The sequence below is a fragment of the Ranitomeya variabilis genome, chromosome 3 (genome assembly GCF_051348905.1).
Source record: "Ranitomeya variabilis isolate aRanVar5 chromosome 3, aRanVar5.hap1, whole genome shotgun sequence".
In the NCBI taxonomy this organism is placed as follows: domain Eukaryota; kingdom Metazoa; phylum Chordata; class Amphibia; order Anura; family Dendrobatidae; genus Ranitomeya; species Ranitomeya variabilis.
Window position 1 is genome coordinate 727,045,930 of NC_135234.1, and position 20,669 is coordinate 727,066,598.

The 20,669-nt window shown below is 44.1% G+C and overlaps 1 protein-coding gene across 3 annotated transcripts in view; it reads left to right on the forward strand.

Moving 5' to 3' along the window:
• The window catches only part of SGCG (sarcoglycan gamma), a 331,065-nt gene that overhangs the window by 286,140 nt on the left and 24,256 nt on the right, over positions 1-20,669 (forward strand). For all 3 annotated transcript variants that reach the window (XM_077298386.1, XM_077298387.1, XM_077298388.1), the window contains exon 6: positions 16,714-16,786. In XM_077298386.1, the coding sequence (XP_077154501.1) occupies positions 16,714-16,786 (73 nt within the window). The remainder of the gene's footprint in view (positions 1-16,713; positions 16,787-20,669) is intronic.

A 20,669-nucleotide genomic window follows, 5' to 3' on the forward strand; every position in this document is an offset into this window, starting at 1 on the left:
AGTCGGGCTTCATCCGTGTGTCTCCTGTTCAGAGAAATTACCTGGCTATTTAGCGAACTTTACACCTCAGATTACTGGCAACTGTAGCTTTGCCCAAGAGATGTGTGTTTGCTCTGTGCTCCTAGTCTTTTAATCTGATCTTTGCTGCTTGACCTTGGATTTGCCTTGGCCATCCGTTTGCCTAGCCCTTTTGTCGTGATCTGCTACCTTCTTGAAATTCTGACAACGAAAAATTACCTGACTTAGCCTTTGTCTCACCCCATCGGTCTAAGACGTACCCTCCTAGCTCTTGACTTCTGACCTCTAGACTACTCAGCCTCACAGCTTGTCCGTGGAGTAGTGACTAACGACAAATTGCACTTACATATTGTCATGACTCAGCTGTCGGGTGACCCAGGAGCAGGGCCTCCTTCCCTGTCCCTAACACTAGGGGTGCCCTAGCTCGCCATGCTCCTCATAATACTTCAGATGGCGAAGATGTTGGGACCACCGCCCTTGCCTTTTCATCCTTGCCCTTAGCCCTCTGTCTGTTCTCTTCCCCCACCCAGGGAATAGGCGGCACTACTGTGCACAGTAGTACACCAACCCGACAAACAAGGCTACACAAACAAGGGTTAACAGAAAACTCCAGGCATACAAAATATTCACTCACATATAACAAGAAAAACAAAAACAGAGGATACGGAATTACCACGCATACAAACCAAGCAACAGTCACTAATAACTCCTCCAACTCTCCTTTTCATATGAACACCTCTCCCTCCATTAGCCATGCAGCAATAAAGCTAGCTTTGCAAGGATTTGTCTCAGTACCCAGATTATAAAGAGAAAAGGAGTGGCTAACCGAGCTCAGCTGTGAGCACAAGGATTTCCAATATGGCCGATAAACCCCTGTTCTGCCAGAAGGAATAAACACATTTAAAATTAAGGAGAAGTGCTTCTTCTCAGCGCTGGAGTAGGAGCAATCAGACGCTGCGGTCTTCTGGCTCCACACTGTCGCGGTAACTCCGTGACACATATACATTACACAGAAGTTTTTGGATAACTGCAGCTCCAATTTTATTCTGTTCTTAATGAAACAGAGATTAATGAGAATACTGTTTTAATACAAATTATACCAACACATACTTCATGAAGAAATAAAATATCTAATATGTTAAACCTGACATTAAAGCAACAATAATCTCTCCAAGTATTTACCGAGATATTAGATTACAAATAAGATTTATTTACCTCATTTTTAATAAAGCCCAATCAGGATTTCTGCTGATCACAGATTGATTAAAGAAAAATGTAATTACCCTGTTAATATTTACAGTAGAAATTATAATTATTGCTTCCTACAAAGAGTCTTCTAGTTTGCAATATTAGGTCAGTAAGTGTATGTGTGTAGCTCAATAGAAATTCCTTCTTATTAAAATTATTTTTCTGTTCTCTAACTCTAAATGTACAATATACAGGTGCTTCTCACAAAATTAGAATATCATCAAAAAGTTAATTTATTTCAGTTCTTAAATGCAAAAAGTGAAACCCATATATTATATAGAGTCATTACAGACAGAGTGATCTATTTCAAGTTAATGTTGATGATTATGGCTTACAGCCTATGAAAACCCCAAAGTCATTATCTCACTAAATGATAATAATAAACAAAAAACAACTGTAAAGGCTTCCTAAGCATTTAAAAAGGTTTTTTATTCTGTTTCAGTAGCTCCACAATCATGGGGAAGACTGCTGACTTGACAGATGTCTAGAAGGCAGTCATTGACACACTCCACAAGGAGGGTAAGCCACAAAAGGTCATTGCTAAAGAAGCTGGCTGTTCACAGAGTCCTGTGTCCAAGCATATTAATGGAAAGTTGAGTGGAAGGAAAAAGTGTGGTAGAAAAAGGTGCACAAGCAACTGGGATAACCGCAGCCTTGAAAGGATTTTTAAGAAAAGGCCATTCAAACAAAAATTTGGTGGAAATTCACAAGGAGTGGACTGCTGCCGGAGTCATTGCTTCAAGAGCCACCACACACAGACGTATCCGGGACATGGGCTACAAGTGTCACATTCCTTGTGTCAAGTCACTCATGAACAATAGACAACGCTAGAAGCATCTTATCTGGGCCAAGGAGAAAAAGAACTGGACTGTTGCTCAGTGGTCCAAGGTGTTGTTTTCAGATGAAAGTACATTTTGCATTTAATTTGGAACTCAAGGTCCCAGAGTCTGGAGGAAAATTGGAGAGGCCATAATCCAAGCTGCTTTTGAGGTCTACTGTGAAGTTTCCACAATCAGTGATGGTTTGGGGAGCCATGCCATCTGTTGGTGTAGGTCCACTGTGTTTTATCAAGACCAATGTCAGCACAGCCGTCTACCAGGAAATGTTAGAGGACTACATGCTTCCCTCTGCTGACAAGCTTTTTGGAGATGGAAAGTTCATTCTCCAGGACTTGGCACCTGTCCACACTGCCAAAAGTACCCTTACCTGGTTTAAAAACAACAGTATCACTGTGCTTGATTGGTCAGCAAACTCATCTGACCTTAACCCCATAGAGAATCAAGTAAAGAGGAAGATGACAGACACCAGACCCAACAATGCAGATGAGCTGAAGGCTGCTATCAAAGCGACCTGGGATTACATAACACCTCAGCAGTGCCACAGGCTGATCGCCTCCATGCCACGCTGCATTGATGCAGTAATTGATGAAAAATGAGCCCTGAACAAGTATTGAGTGCATTTACTGAACATACATTTCAGTAGACCAACATTTCAGATTTTAAAATCATTTTTCAAGCTGGTGTTATAAAGTATTCTAATTTACTGAGATAATGACTTTTGGGTTTTCATTGGCTGTAAGCCATAATCATCAACATTAACAGAAATAGATCACACTGTTTGTAATAACTCTATATAATATATGAGTTTTACTTTTTGCATTGAAGAACTGAAATAAATTAACTTTTTGATGATATTCTAATTTTGTGTGAAGCACCTGTATATACAGAGAGATTTTTATTGAAACCCAAGTAAAAGGAAAAGCTAGCTACTTCCTCCCTAACTGCCATCATTGCCATCCACTTTCCTTTTCTTCTATATATTCAATATGTAATATAAACTATCATCAATAATATATATTTATGTGTACAGGCTAAACAAAGTGATGGCCCAGGTCTGTTTTATGGTCATAAATCATATGACTTCCACAGTGACATAGACCGTATTTTCCGGCGTATAAGACGACCCCCCAACTTTTCCAGTTAAAATATAAAATCTTAGGGGGGGAGTGGTCCCGATGACGAAGATAGGGGGTGTCTCACAGGAAAGTGTGAGTGGAGTATCCCCCTATAACCTCATTGTGGCAGCGTGGGGTCTCTGTGCTGGGGGGTGGCGGCGGCGGCTCCTCTTTGTGCAGCATGGGGGCTCTGTGCTGGGGGACGGCGGCGGCGTATCTTGTTGCAGTGGGGCGGCGGATCTTCATGCAGCGTCAGGGCTCTGTGCTGTGGAGTGGTGGCGGATCTTCGTGCAGTGTCGGGGCTCCACTACTGGGACGAGATCTGAATCTGAGCATGCGCCGCCCCCAGCGGCCATTTTCCTGGAGGCCACCGCTTCGCAGCAATGGAGCTGCCGGTCCCTCCGGGCTTTGAGGAAATGCCGGCGGAGCCCCGACGCTGCACGAAAATCTGCCACCCCACAGCACAGAGCACCCATGCGGCACAAAGAGGAGCCGCCGTCGCTCACCAGAACAGAAACCCCACGCTGCCACAAAGAGGTAATAGGGGGATACTCCACTCATACTTTCCTGTGAGACACCCCCTCTCTTCGTCATCGGGACCACTCCCCCCCATCCGCCATATGCACATTGGTCTGCACCCGGCGTATAAGACGACCCCCGACTTTTAAGAAGATTTTCAGGGTTTAAAAGGTCATCTTATACACCGTAAAATACGGTATATGACATATGTCATATATAGACTCCACCGCCTTGATAGCCTGAAAGAAATCATATGGCTGGGCCTGGAGGATAGTAATCTTTGAAAAATTATACAATCTCCTACTAGCATGGTATCGTACCCCAGAGTTTTCCAAAAGCTTAACCCAACAAGACAAAAATGTTGGCAGCTCTTAGTGTAAACAGGTACGCGGATGCAACGGCGCAGAGGATGAGGACACAGTGGTAACACTTAATCAACAACTGTTTATTTGATTGACACAAGTATAAGTGGTGCCTGCAGCACAATACAAAGGGTAAGGATAGTACCCAAGCCAATTACCTCAATTAAGGGAAGGGTAACACTCCATATCATAAGAAACCATACTGATCAAACAGCATGTAAGCATCATAAAGATCAAGAAGTGTTTGTGCAAAAGGAATATAAAATTCAACTCTTTATTTATACCAGTTTAAAATCATACATAACAAATACAACATAAATGAGATAAAAAGGTGCCTCAAGCCAGAAGACAGCGGAGGCAGCTGCAGTGAATAGTCTTAGTTGTCATAGATATGACAGCTCCTGAGTCATCGTCAAACAGGTATAAAGATAAATCTTAAGTCTGAAATGCATATAGCTAGATGGCTAAGTTAGAGTTGAATGTCCTATCCTGTGCCAATATACAATCATCTCCAAGCGTCAATGGGGCCAGGTGAGGGTAGTGTATTACAGCCCTCAAAGGTTCAGGAAAGAGAACTGGATTTAATGCCTAGACATCATTAAGTCATCAACCACCACTGAGATCCTTGGCACTTGGAGATCGTGAGCTGTCCATGCACAGTGGCTGCTAACAAAGCATAGGGTACATATAGTATACAAGATTTCTCTCGCGTATCACCCCTACTCTGGAACCCTCTACCACAACACATCAGACTCTCGCCCACCATCGAAACCTTCAAAAAGAGTCTGAAGACCCACCTCTTCCGACAAGCCTACAACCTGCAGTAACCACCGATCAACCAACCGCTGCACGATCAGCTCTATCCTCACCTACTGTATTCTCACCCATCCCTTGTAGATTGTGAGCCCTCGCGGGCAGGGTCCTCACTCCTCCTGTACCAGTTATGACTTGTATTGTTCAAGATTATTGTACTTGTTTTTATTATGTATACCCCTCCTCACTTGTAAAGCGCCATGGAATAAATGGCGCTATAACAATAAATAATAATAATAATAATAATAATAATATAGTATGTAACTATATAAATAAGTGCTACCGCGAGACAGTTCCCCCCTATATGTTGTTAGCCATTGAAGTAGTATCACAGAGTGGCATAGACTGTAGGGATTCTTATTCAGTGCAACAGATAAATCTGTGAACATTAACAGTGCTTGATAAACTTGAAAGTGTACATATTACCTGTGGGAATCACAGCTGACATGTTGATAATGGCTGCACGCTGCCTCCCCTTACCCTGACGCGCGTTTCACTGGTGCTTCTTCCTGGGGGAAGTTTTGGGCACCTCTAAAAATGAGGTTATCGCTGAACAGAGGCCAGACAGAGTCCAGGGTAATTATGCTGCCTCATTATAGTAAGTGGCTCTCTCTTGGGTTTAATCTGAATCACACCACTAGGAGATTTAGATGGAAACCCCAATGTAAGTGCTCAGCATAAAGCGTAGGATAAATGTGATCCCAAATGTTATGTAAAATATTCCCAACGAACGGTTGAGCTCAATCTGCAAAAAAAGGAAAGTCCCCACTCAGCTTCGTCATCTGTTAACAGAAATATAGGGGGCTTCCACGTTACTGGTAGAACAAAGGTTCTGGAATCTGGAAAAGCGATATGGCTCCTTGCCTCCCAAAAGAAATTTAGCAATTTATGCGCTCCCAAATCCCAAAAGACCCTCCCTTCTGAGCCCCACAGTGTGCCTAAACCACATTTAGTGTCTACTTGTTTGATATTTCTGTAGCCATGAGAGGCCGCCTAATTTACAGGAGCATGTCTCCAGAAGCATGAACTGGACACCACAACTTACTGGTGACTACAACGTACTGGGCACTATCATGGCAGTTTGCAATTTTCACTCAGCACCATCCACTGCTGCTTATTTCTGGAAAATACCCATGGAGTCAAAATCATCACTATACCTGTAGATAAATTCCTGAAGTGGTATAACTTCCAAAATGGGGTCACTTGGGGGGGGATTCTGCTCTTCTAGCACTTAGGGGCTTTGTATATGGAATATTTGTCGTCCGTAAACTCTTCTAGGAAAATCTGCGCTCCAGGAGGCATATAGCGCTCTGTCACTCCCGAGTCTCGCTATGTGTCTTAGCAGTACTGTACAGGCAAAAATGGGGTATTTCTATATTCAACAGAAATTGTGGGACACATTTCAGTGCCATTTTTACCCATTTCCCAGTGTGAAAATGTAAAATCTGTCGCTAACACAAAATTTGGGTGGCAAAAATGTAATTATTTTTTCCTCACTGCCCAATGGTATAAAATTCTGTGACACATCTGTGGTGTAAATGTTATCATTGCAGTCTTAGATGAATTCATTGAGAGATGTAGTTTGTAAAATGGGGTCACTTATAGGGGGTTCCACTGTTCTGGCATCTCAGGGGCTCTGCCAATGTCACATAGCACCCTCAAACCAGTCCAGCAAATTCTGAACTCCAATATGGTGTTTCTTCCATTCTGAGCTTTGCACTGTACCTCAAAAGTAGTTTTCGATGTACTCAGGAGAGACTGCACAACAAATTTTGGGTCCATTTTCTCCTGCTACCCTTGTGAAAATGAAAAAAACTGGGACTAAAACAACATTTTTGTGACAATTTTTTTTTTACTATTTTTCATTTGCACAGATCAACGTTATAAAACTCTGTGAAGCACCTGTGGGTTCAAGGTGCTCACCACACATCTAGAAAAAATTCCTTGAGGGGTCAGTTTCCAAAATAGGGTCAGTTAGGCACATCAGGGGCTTTCCAAACGTGACTTGACACCCGCAGAACAGTCCATCAAAATCTGCATTGCAAACGTAACTCCATCATTTCTGAGTCATGCCATGTGCCTAAACAGTTTATCTCCACATATTGGGTATTGGCATGCTCAGGAGAAATTGCACAACAAATTTTATGGTGCATTTTTTCCTGTTACCCTTGTGAAAATAAAAAAAAAATTGTGCTAAAAGAACATTTTTGTGGGAAAAATGTTTTTTTTATTTCACAGCTCAACGTTATAAACTTCTGTGAAGCACCTGGGGGTTCAGGGTGCTCACCACACATCTAGATAAGTTCCTTAAGGGGATCTAGTTTCCAATATGGGGTCACTTGTGGGGGGTCAACTCTTTGGGCACATCAGCAGCTCTCCACACGCAACATGGCATTTGCTAATTTTGCATTCAAAAAGTAAAATAGCGCTCTTTCCATTCCGAGCCCTGCTGGGCGCCCAAATAGTAGTTTTCCCCCACATATGAAGTAATATGGAGCTCAGGAGAAAATGCACAGCAAATTTTCGGGTCCATTTTCTCCTGTTACCCTTGTGAAAGTAAAAAAATCGGTGCTAAAACACCAACTATTTTGCCTGACATAACTCTCTGATTTAAGGGCAGAGAACATAGAGAATAGAGTCAGACAGAAATCTCTACATCACATTTGCTATGAATCCATTGTCAGTTATATAATTCTAACCCTGAGAAAGCTCATGTGAAAATTATTCAGGATTCATCCTATGGGATATGTGAAGCTCTAATGCCATGTAATCACCACCGGTTTTACATCTGTATATTAGGCAGAAATAAAGCCGTAAAGCCCAAACTTGGAATAAAAAATAATTATCCAAAATGTCAAACCTCCTGTGGTCCAATTAGATGGTTTAATTGATGGCCTGGGCTTTTGAGAAAAAACATCAGAATATCTGTATAAAACTATAACATTGGACTTATATTACCTTGTATCTAAACAGAAGGAAGTAGCTTGAGACAATCGTTAATCTTATACAGTGAATTTCAGAAAGGCAGGGCTCCATCACGATATATGCGAGCGTTTGGAACTTTATATTTATGTAGTGTATATACAGTTCAGCTATTGTACACTAAGATCATGATTCATCAAAGGTTGTACACCAGAAAACTGGCAAAAGAAGCTTTGAAAAGTTGCAACGTGAGGCTGTGCAAAAAATATATCAACTTTTGGAGTTTTCAAGCCATTTTTGCCCAGGGTGAGATTGGTATGTTGCGACCCCATTTCGTCAGTTTCATGGCAAGTGGTGGCATTCTTTATGCCACAAATCTTTCGCCAGCCTCGCCTGATTCATTAAGATGCGTGCGCCTCTTAACAAATCAGGTGCCTCACACTCCACATCAACCCCTCATCAAGACCGGCGTGAAAAACTGGGTCAATATCCGCAAATAATAAAAGCAATTACGCCAGAATTTTGGAATAAACAGCTTTGAAAATTTGCAATATTTTTGCTCAATGTGGAATTAAGAAAAAAAAATGCAACTTTTGGCATACTTGCACCGGTTTTGTCCAGCTCCTTCAAAATTCACGTAGCCTGTGGCAGAACTGTGGTACAATGGGGGGACACCATTAGACAGCTTGTTTAATTAATGATGAGTTTTGGTGTGCATTCTACCAGAAATCATACTCTAGTCCCAGACTGGAGAAACATTTGTGGCAAGGTGTGCACTACTTGTCAGATGCGCCTGATTCATTAAGAGGCCTGCACCTCTTAAAAATAATATGTCATCAAGTGTTTGCTGTATAATCTGAGGACAGCATGATGTAGGGGTTAAACACAAATTTCAAGGATGTGTCACACATCAGGATGTGTGCTGTTATTTACTTACAATGAAGGTGTTATCACCTAGTGATTATCATTGCCCTAACTTTAACATCTACAGCATGTGTGCTGCTCCGACTCCACCCCTTCTGTGATAAGCAGCTCACTGTTTATAGACTGTGTATACAGTGAGCCTGGTGTGGGCAGGGGCAGCTTTCTCAGCTCTGCTGTTGCCAAATCTAAAAGCTCTTGCTTGTTTGAGAACAGCTGCATCCAATAATCTAAGTGATACATTGCTGGATTCAGGGTCTCTTCTCCTACATTACGCTGCTCTCAGATGAGATAGCAAAAACCTGCTGACAGAATCCCTTTAATGTATCGGGAGCATCTGACTCCAGCCCGCCCCCTCATCTAGACCAATGTAAATGCAGCGCCCCAGAGTCCTGGTCGTTGCAGTACTGTGGCTCCGCCACTATGGGGAGCTATGGTGCGTCCGATGGCACTGAAGGAGTTCATCTGACCAGGTATCACAGACACCAATACATTTCACAGCCGGGCCTCCGGGGGGAGCTAAGGGTGCTATTCATTAGGCCACTCCCCACCATAGTGGGTAAACTGGGGGTCAGGCAGGAAGTTAGATCAGAAAAGCTGACTGGATTGGACGAAGCAACACCTAGTGGCAGAGGGTGTTGTGGAGGAAGAGACAGTAGGGTCTCTGTCAGGGGTGGGATCCTGACAGAGGCTTGGCATTGAAAAGAACGTAACGGGTCCGCGCCAGCTCCGGGAAGCGGCGGGACCCAAGAAAGGACTAGAAGCGAGATAGATTGTGCTGAGTGAGAAACGGGATCAAGTAATAGGAGAAATACCAGTAGGAGTCGTGCTGTAAGATCGAAGCAACATCCTACTGAGGCGCACTACCGGTGGCCGGAACACCGAGGGAGTAGAATAACATTCAGCTTCAAGCAATACTCCAAACAGCGGCAGGGCAGTCAGTCTCAGGCGGGCTGTCTAACTCAAATCACCTATGAAGTCTTGGGAGGCAATTGCGGGAGAGGGGCGTCTCTAGGGTCCCGGAAGAACTCCAGGCCTATCCGACAAACGGGTGCCGTTCTAACTGTAACATCAGGAAGGGACGGAAGATTAGCAGAACATCATCTAATCGAGTTGTGAGGGAACATCAGAAACAGACACAACAGTTGTGGGGTACTTTCCGTAAGCACAGCAGGGAAGGACTACAACACATAGCGCTAGGGGGAAGGCACAGATTTCCTCCTGTGAAGAGAACTCTGAAAGTGCCATTGGACCGGCCGGACTTGCGCAGCCTGGTGAACCGTATTCTGGACTGAGGACTCAGAGATCTTCAGTAAAGAGGTAAAAAGAGACTGCAACCTGGTGTCCTCGTTATTTACCGCGACCTGCACCCCACAACTGCACCGTTACAACACCACTTATTGCACCGGACGTCCCCCACTGACAGACAGGGCCACGGACCGGGTCTAGCCACCATGACAACCCCAGGACTGAGACCCAGAGGCCCGGCTCCGGGTACCCCTTGGCCCTGCGGCGGTGTGGGGGCGCTCCAGAACTTGGCGTCACGAACAGGATCTACTTAAGCCTGAAGAATCAGGTCATGTGTGCCTTGGAACTGTGATTTGTTGTGCTTGGACTGTACTTTATTGCAAAGACTGTGGATTGTCACTTGCCGCCAAAAGTTCGCGCCAAAAGCCGTCGCCATTGCTACGCCAGAGAAGAAGGAGGGCGTGCCATGGGAGGAGGCTACCAGGGTGGCGCGAGAAATGGCTACCGCCCCCTGCGCTTCTGGCTGCAAGGTGAGGATCCGCCTTCAAGCAGAGGACGACCCCCTGATTCGCAACGGCGGGAAGCAGGAGATGGAGAAGCTCGGCCCAGGAGAAATGGCGGAGTCCGATGTATGCATTGCCACCGATCAGCAGATCATGATGAGGAACAGCGAGTACCGGAACGAAGAAGGAGTAATCCCGGCTTGCCCTCGTTCACCGGAGGTGGACCCGTGCTTCCTGCAGCCGGAGAATCCGAAGCCCCTGGAACAGATAGTGGAGCCGAGTCCACCAATCCCGACCTTGGAGCCAGCGGAGGAGGAACCGCAGCGGGCGGAGCCGTGTTCGGGGACCGTATTGGAGGAGCCGCGGTCCGGGCAGCAGCCGACTCCAGCGTTCTTGTCAGCGGAGCGGATCGACACCGGTGGAATCACATCAGGCGCAGGTACGACAGATACCCCTGCCCCAACACTCGATCCCGCTCCCGCGACCGATCCTCCCCGCAGTAGTAATGCTTCGTTCACCATCGAGCGGGTGGTCCTCGGCCCCAGCGCGATCGGGGAGTTGTTGCCGCCACTACCAACCAGGTGGGGGGAGCCCATAGAGATGGGCCCGGATGGAGTGATGTTCCGGTGGGACACCCCCTGGGTTGAGCAGGATGGGGTTCCGGTGGATGGTCTCACCATCGCGATACTTACCTGGGACCAGTACAATCAATGCGTGCTCCAGCACTGGAAACAGCGAAATGAAGTTGAACAACGGGGGACGCAACGCAAGAAGTCTGTGCATGGCAGGAAAGACGTGGTAAAGCGAGGAAGGGTGTCGGCCTTCCACCCAAAGAAAGGATGGGGCTCAATACAGGAACCGGGCCTATCGACTGACGTCTTCGTTGCCAGCTATGACGTGGAAACTCCCTGCTGTGATCGGGATGGCGAACCATTGCGAGAGGGGGATCAGGTGACGTACACCCGTCACTGGAATGAACAGGGGTGGCGTGCCCGGAATGTTCAGCGATGTGAGCCTGAAGGAGTGTCACCCGTGGCCCCGACCGTGGTTGATCCAGGTTTGCCCGATCTCGTTACTGTCTCCACTGTGCGCTTTGTAGTAGCTCCCGAACTTGCCAGCAGGGTCAGTCTTCAAATTCAGACACCGGGTGACCTGGTGGTCCCTGCGGGGCCTGCCGCTGGTATCCGTGCCACAGTAGCCGGGGATCGGGGGCCAAGGCCACCTGAACAAGAATAAACCTCGAAACCATGAAAATGTATATAGTTCTTGGTTTAACTGTTTGTGTTTCCTGTTTTGCTGCTGAACCCGTCTAGGGTTAACTTTAAAGGGATCCCTTTGTTGACCCGGGATCCCAATTGTTGGTTTGTTTTTCCACTTTTTGTTTCCTGTTATTAAGAACTGCAGTAATCATGGACCATGCATGATACAAACTTTGTTTTGTATATAGTTAGCACCTTATTAAAGGCGCTTCCTACTGGTTTTACTTAAAGACTCTTTGTGAAGATACCACACTGGAACCTTTGCTCAGTAAAGACTGGTAGCTAGAGAAGAAGTGCTACCTCATATAGACTTGGTCCCCTCTTAAAGGGGATGTTCACGTGTTGCACTTAAAGAAATGGTATTGCTTTAAGACTGATAGATAGCAATGATGTTTGATAAGAGAAAATGATGATACTTACATGTAAAAGTTATATGTATCCAACTGGTTAACTGTAAAGAAATGCTGATAATGTTCCTTAGAAGAAAGATTGAGAGACAGAAGAAAGGTGCAGTAGGCCCCTAGGGGTAGACAGAGTGTCCTGCATAGTTGGAAGTAAGAAAGTATTAATGAAGGTTGATGATATAAGGAAATAGTTAATAATGTTGATAAGAAATGGGGATAGAAGGTAAACCCTGAGTCCTCCATAGAACGTTAAGAAAGAGTTAGTAATGTGTTACTAAGGACAGAAAGTGAACCCGTAAGGGTTAGCGGGTGAGTCCTTATAGGAGCCAAGTAGAGCCGGCTCAGTGTTCTCAAACTGAAAGTATGTTATGTCCTATACTATGTATAGCAGTTGAAAAGGCAGTAGGTCCTGGCTGAACGGGACGGTCCTGTAACAGAAAGGAGAGGCAGTAGGTCTGGTGCCGATAGGACAGGCGGTCCTGCAGACTCAAAGAAGGAGAATGAAAAAGTTGATATGCCTTATAATGTGATTATAGGAAGGTCTTTAGTGGATACAGAGTGTATGTCCTTAAAGGCAATGTTAAATTATTGTTCAATAATGTTTGCACTTAGTAGAATACCCGGTTGGGTAAGAAAAGTTATTTATAGCATGTTGCTATGTTATTTAACCATGTTTTGTAACGTTCAAGTGTCCTAACCTCCCATAAAGGGAAGCCTGTTCAAGTATACTTATTGTTATTTGCACTCACAAAATTGTATGTCTTTTTGCTAAACTTGTATTGTTGTTTTCTTCCCAGTCCCAGAGTACTGTGTTTAACCAGGGGGGAGTGCAGCGCCCCAGAGTCCTGGTCGTTGCAGTACTGTGGCTCCGCCACTATGGGGAGCTATGGTGCGTCCGATGGCACTGAAGGAGTTCATCTGACCAGGTATCACAGACACCAATACATTTCACAGCCGGGCCTCCGGGGGGAGCTAAGGGTGCTATTCATTAGGCCACTCCCCACCATAGTGGGTAAACTGGGGGTCAGGCAGGAAGTTAGATCAGAAAAGCTGACTGGATTGGACGAAGCAACACCTAGTGGCAGAGGGTGTTGTGGAGGAAGAGACAGTAGGGTCTCTGTCAGGGGTGGGATCCTGACAGAGGCTTGGCATTGAAAAGAACGTAACGGGTCCGCGCCAGCTCCGGGAAGCGGCGGGACCCAAGAAAGGACTAGAAGCGAGATAGATTGTGCTGAGTGAGAAACGGGATCAAGCAATAGGAGAAATACCAGTAGGAGTCGTGCTGTAAGATCGAAGCAACATCCTACTGAGGCGCACTACCGGTGGCCGGAACGCCGAGGGAGTAGAATAACATTCAGCTTCAAGCAATACTCCAAACAGCGGCAGGGCAGTCAGTCTCAGGCGGGCTGTCTAACTCAAATCACCTATGAAGTCTTGGGAGGCAATTGCGGGAGAGGGGCGTCTCTAGGGTCCCGGAAGAACTCCAGGCCTATCCGACAAACGGGTGCCGTTCTAACTGTAACATCAGGAAGGGACGGAAGATTAGCAGAACATCATCTAATCGAGTTGTGAGGGAACATCAGAAACAGACACAACAGTTGTGGGGTACTTTCCGTAAGCACAGCAGGGAAGGACTACAACACATAGCGCTAGGGGGAAGGCACAGATTTCCTCCTGTGAAGAGAACTCTGAAAGTGCCATTGGACCGGCCGGACTTGCGCAGCCTGGTGAACCGTATTCTGGACTGAGGACTCAGAGATCTTCAGTAAAGAGGTAAAGAGACTGCAACCTGGTGTCCTCGTTATTTACCGCGACCTGCACCCCACAACTGCACCGTTACAACACCACTTATTGCACCGGACGTCCCCCACTGACAGACAGGGCCACGGACCGGGTCTAGCCACCGTGACAACCCCAGGACTGAGACCCAGAGGCCCGGCTCCGGGTACCCCTCGGCCCTGCGGCGGTGTGGGGGCGCTCCATAAACATTGCCGGTCTCGATGGGTCAGGGCCTAAATGTGTAACTAGACATACACTAAAATGGCCAGGAACTTTCATAACTATCCATATTTTCAAAGAAATTGGCTTTTAGTTAAGTTCCCACAATGACTATTTGGGGTGTTTTTGATGCAAACAAAAAATCCACAGATAAAAAATGCATACAGTGGCCTGCAAAAGTCCCCCCCCCCCCCTTCCCTTGGCTTTTTACCTTTTTTTTTACATTACAACCCGTGTATATGTATTCCCCCCTTTTTCTATGAAGCCTCTAAAAATTTCTGGTGTAAGCAATTACCATCATAAGTCACATGCTTAGTGGCAGGTAGTCCACCTGTGTGCAATCTAAGTGTCCCATGTTGGTCAGTATATGCACTTTACCATTCCTCAGAGACCACAGAGGCTGCAACACCATTAACAAGAGGAACCACTAACCAAACACCATGAAGACCAAGGAGATCTCCAAACAAGTCTGGGACAAAGTTATGAATAAGTACAAGCCAGGGTGGGTGTTACAAAAATATCCCAATTTTTAATGATCCCCATGAAATCCATTATCATCAAAAGGAAAGAACATGGTACCACAACAAACCAGCCAAGAGATGGCTGCCACCAACACTCTCAGCCTGGACAAGGAGGGCATTAATCAAAGAGGCAGCACAGAGACCAACGATAACCCTGAAGGAGCTGCAGAGTTCCCAAGCAGAGACTGAAGTATCTATCCATACGACGACGATAAGCTGTACACCCCATAGAGGTGGACTTTATGTAAGAGTGGGCAGAAAAAAAGCCTTTATTTACTCACAGAATTGTAAGGCTCCTTTTGACTATGCTAAAAGACATGGGGGAGACTCCCCAAATGTATAGAGGAAGGTGCGGTGGTCAGATGAGACCAAAATTTAATTTTTTTGGCCACAAAGTTAAATGCTATGCCTGGTGTCAAACCAATACAGCTTATCACCCAAAGAACACCATCCACACAGTGAAACATGGTGGTGGTAGCATCATGTTGTGAAGATGTTTTATGGCAACAGAGACAGGGAAAATGGTCCGAGTCGAGGAGAAGATGGATGGTGTGAAATACAGGTATTTGCTTGAGCAAAATCTGTTTCGGTATGTCAGTGATTTGAGACAGGGACTGAGTTTCACCCTCCAACAAGACAATGACCCAAAGTATACCGCTAAAGCAACACTCACGTGGTTTAAGGGGAATCGTGTAAATGTTTTGGAGTGGCACAGTCAAAGCCCAGACCTTAATCCACTTGAGATTCTGTGTTCAGACATGATGATTGCTGTTCACCAGAGGAAACCATCTATCTTGAAGGAGCTGGAGCAGTTTTGCCTTGACGAATGGGCAAAAATCCAAATGCATAATATAGAGAAACGAAACACCAAGTCGTCTTCTTCATCGCCATTTCTATAAAAAAAAATATTTTGTATTTTCAAACACTTCCAAAATAAATTCTTTATAATCACAACTGAAAACAAAATATCCTGACTGCACTTCAGGCTTATACCAGCTCTCAAGCTGCAGTTAGATCCCAGTGGCAAAATATGTAAAGCTCACGGAGACTTATCCAAAGCGACATGCAACTGTAAATGCCACAAAAGGAGGCTCTACAAAGTGCCGACTTTAGGGGGTGAATAGTTATGCACACTGAAGTTTTCAGTTATTTTTTAATATTTTCCTACTAGCGGACCAAAATGTACCAAAACTGCATGTAATCAGGACATGACTTTTTCAATAACGTTTTGTTAAAGCCAAGTAATAGGAAATTTCCAAAGTAAGGCAGTTTTATTTAAAAGATGACCGATCAAAAGGAGACAGAAACTGCAGCTGAAAAAAAATAAAAAAAACTCAATAAAAAATGTATGTAAAAAACACACCCAAAAACAATAAAAATTTCAATTAAACGGATTTAGGTAATTGGTGCCAAAATGGTACCATAAATTTACAACATCAAAAACACGCCAATTATTCATCATGGGAACATATCTTTAGGGTGATTTGCCAATGTGCTTTTTGATATCTTTTTTTCTGGATTTTGGCAGGAAAAATGTTTGTTTATGCACATTTTTTATGCATTTTTCATGTGGGTTTTTGATGTGATTTTTTATGCATTCAAATGAATGAGTAAAAAACTCAGCTAAAACGCTGAAAGAATTTCTATCCTGTTATATGAAAAAAAGCTCAAAAGAAAGTAAGGAAAAAAATCTACTGTATGAATGAGATTTTAGAATTCACATTTATTTTGGTACTACTGTAAAATTAACGTGTGTCCGGGATATAAATAATTATATATTCAATGAAAAATGCATATAAAGCAGCTTTTATAAGATAACATTAAAAGGACAGGTAAAAAATGCCAAAATACACAGATACATGAAAAAAATGGCGGATAAGCGGACAAAAACAGCAAAAAAGAAGATGAATAACAAAGGAATCGCCTCACTTTCATAACCTGAGGATGTTATTGTCCAGATTTCACAAACTCTCTGGTAAGGATATTATTTCAATGTTGTAATCTGTTTTTATTTGTGTTGCAGGACCAGAAGGGGCTTTATTTGAACATTCTGTGGAGACCCCTCTAGTCAGAGCAGAGTCATCTAAACACCTCAGGTACCGATTTTTAATAATACTGATTTTTATATTTTTATATTTCTCCTTTTGGAGCGCCAGTAGACATAACTGAAAAGAGCTATGGATGCCTGGTGGTCTCCCCTCCTCTGACAGCGGTGAGCGATGAGACCCCATTCTAGAGATGGATCTAGGCCTCAAAGGTTGGGCAGACATCTATCATATTTTTATGACCTTACATATAGAGATGAACAAATTCATTCAAATGGAAATTGAATTCTCCAATTGTTTTAAAATTAGCATTTTCCAGAATGTAATTCACTACTAACAAATTTAGCAAAATAGGGGCCAGTTGGCCACAATTATGTTGAGGTGAAGAGAGACACTAAAAGGTTAAAAAAAAATACTCACCTTATCGCTCAACCGATCCCGTCACCCCCGCAGCCCACCGTCCGTTCCTATACAGCTCTTCTTTTTGATACAAGGCAGTGACTAAGGACTGTGTCTGAAACTCGTCTGCTTATTGTTTTTCTATGATGGTGGAAGGACTTTTCCTACAAGGATTTTAATGTCGCAATAAAAGTGTTTTTTAAAGGATCCTTTTGCTGGAAACTTGCCTTCTTCTGGATCTTACAGTACTACAAGTCTCTATGTAATTGGTATCCTTATCTTACAGGTGAGCTGACCTTCCCTTTCGAATCAGTCTTCTTTTTGTGTTCACCCATCTTCTCCGGCCTGTTTTACTCCGTGCCAGGGCTTCTAGCCAATTAGGCCTATGACGTCATACCATGGGTCTGCTGAGGATCTTAGTAGGCCTCGGGCCACACACTTCGCAATGTCCTGACATCACAACGTGCCCCGCCACGGCACAGCATGCACATATATCAGAGACCTAGTCATGCTGGAAGTCCGAGCCCACAATGAAGCAGGCTGAAGAAGATGCGCTCAATGGGGGAACGTGAATAGAAAAGATGCGGACGACTGAACGGTGGACAAGTGAGCGGTGAGGTGAATATTTTTTCCATCTTTTGTTAATTATGTTCTGGGGTCTAATGAGACATCCCAGAGTATAATAAAGACCATTCAATTAGCACTGAATAACTTTGATACAAGTAAAATTTCTTTGCTAAATTTGCCTGATTTACAGATTTCAAATCTCTGTAGATTCTCTAGTAGTATGTCCTGTGAATATGTCCGCCATGAATGTAAATGATTGGAATATCCCTTTAAGTAACGGCATAGCCTAGCAATCTATCAATTACTGAGATGGAGAAACTCTTTTAAATAGAGCTGAGATGTAATATCAAAATATTCCTGGTGTCATAAGTTTAGGACAGGACTTTTTCTGGAAAAAAACAGATCTTTTCTCTACTCCCAGAAATCCTATTTTATTTCCCTGTAAACAGGAAGTTCAGAGCACACTGACTACAATCTGGAGACAGGATATATTTTTTGAAATGTCTTCTGCTATCCTCGATGTTAGGAATAATTATCATGCGAGTGTCATTACAGCATAAGGGTATAGTAGTAGCTGCATTTCAGAACTGGATTTTGGGGGAACTTACCCTACAGATAGACCTCTTCTGTATCTTACTCCTTTATATATTACCATGTTTGCTTTTGGATATGAAGCTTTCCTCTCTGGAAAGAATCTCTTGAGCCGAGCAGCAGAGCTGGGCTAACTGCGACCCTGGGCCACATCCGGCCCTCTGGCTTTTCTAGCTTGCCGTCGATGCTCCGCCTTCTGTCACCGCTCTCCGCATCTTTGGGATGCAGACTGCGGTGAATACATTGGAAGAGGATGGGGCCCCTGGCTCCTTCTTCTACCAGTCAGTGATGACGTCACTTCATTGTGTCTGCGGTGCAGCGAGTCAGTGCAGTGGAGACCGGAGCAGTGTGCCAGGTGAACGGGAGAGAGGTGAGTATACTCTATATAGAGAGGCCTTGTGGAGGCTAATACTATTTACAGGGGGCTATGTGGAGGCTCACACTGTATCTAAAAGGCTGTGTGGGGCTCACGCTGTATATAGGGGCTATGTGAAGGCTCACACTGTATATAGGAGGCTATGTGGGGTCTCATACTGTATATAGAAGATTTGTGGGGGCTCACACAGTATAGGGGACTATTTGTGTGCTCATACTGTATGTATGGGCAATGTGGGAGCTAAAACTATAACAAGGGACTATGTGGGGTCTCATACTGTATGCCGGTCGGCTATGTGGGGGCTCATACTGTATTTAAGAGGCCAAGTGGGGTCTCATATTTCATATAGGGGGCTCTGTGAGTGCTCAAACTGTATACAGGGGACTATTTGACGGCTCAGACTGTATTTAAGAGGCTATGTGGGGGCTCACACTGTATATAGGGGGCTATTTGGGGGTTCATACCTAACATATAGGGCTATGTGGGGGCTCATACTGTATACAGGGGGATATCTGGTGGTTCATACTGTATATAGAAGATATATGGAGAATCATGTTGTATACAGGAGGCTTTGTGGGGCTCATACTGTATATAGAGAGCCTATGTGAGGGCTCATGCTGTATATAGGGGGCTGTGTATGAGCTCATATGGTATATAGGGGGACTGTGTCCAGGCACATATGGTATAGAAAAAAATATATATAAACAAAATAAGCAAATACCCTTCAATAAATGAATACAGTAAATAGCAATAGCGCATGAAAATAAAGGTTTTAAAGGGAATCTGTCATCCCATTTTTTGCCTATAAGCTGCAGCTACCGCCATCAGGGGCTTATCTACAGCATTACGGATAAGCCCCTGATGGCAGTGGCCGCAGCTTATAGTCAAAAAATGTGGTGACAGATACCCTTTAATACTAGAGAATAGGACATATAGGGTCACCTTGAAGTGGTGGGATAGCTTTTACAGACTTTTTTTTAATCAAAATTATGTTAACGAAGTACCATATATTATTTTCACGCACTATTGCTAGTTAGTTATGTTTAGTTTAGTGGCCAGTGTGAGCATTCACCTACAGTTCAAAAAATACGTTTACATACACTATAAAAAAAGACACATATGTATGTTTTTCTCAATATGACATGAAATCAGAGGAAACCTTTCCCGTTTTAGGTCAATTAGGATTACCATAATTATTATTATTTGCCAAATGCCAGAATAATGAGAGAGAGAATGTTTTATTACTTACTGCAAAGTCAAAAGTTTGCATACATTTCATTAGTATTTGGTACCATTGTCCTTAAACCGAATGACTTGGGTCAAATGTTTGGGATATCATTCCACAAGCTTCTCACAATAGTTGGTCGGAATTTGGGCCCATTCCTCCTGACAAAACTGGTGTAACTGATTCAGGTTTGTAGGTCGCCTTGCTCGCAACGGCTCCACACTTTTCCCCTATGCCTGCTGCCCTTTGCTATTCCCCACTTTTCACAGGTTGCTTGCCATACTGCACTGACATCATCATTCAAGGACTTTTAAGGTCCACTTAGACACACATGTGCTGCCTGAGTATTCAGTCACTGTTGTTTTCTGTTGTCGTTTGGAATTTGCAATCAGCGTGTTCCTTCGACTTCAATCATCTCTCCAAGCTCCTCTGGTCTCTACTGCTTGTATATACTGCTCATCAGACCTGCAGATTAAACCATGGTTTGCTGTAAGCAATACGAACTGCTATTTAGAGACTATTCACATTATGCTGTTATCATCTCGGCAATCTCTGGTGGCTTCTAGCTTGTCATTCTCTGCTTGTTTCCTAGTGTAGCCATTATTCTGGCCCATGTCACAGTGCCATCCTCCTCAGTCCATGTGTTCATTCTGACCTTTGGCTTAGTGGATCCATCTCACCAGTTGATCCTAACACTACGAATGTACACTCACCGGCCACTTTATTAGGTACACCATGCTAGTAACGGGTTGGACCCCCTTTTGCCTTCAGAACTG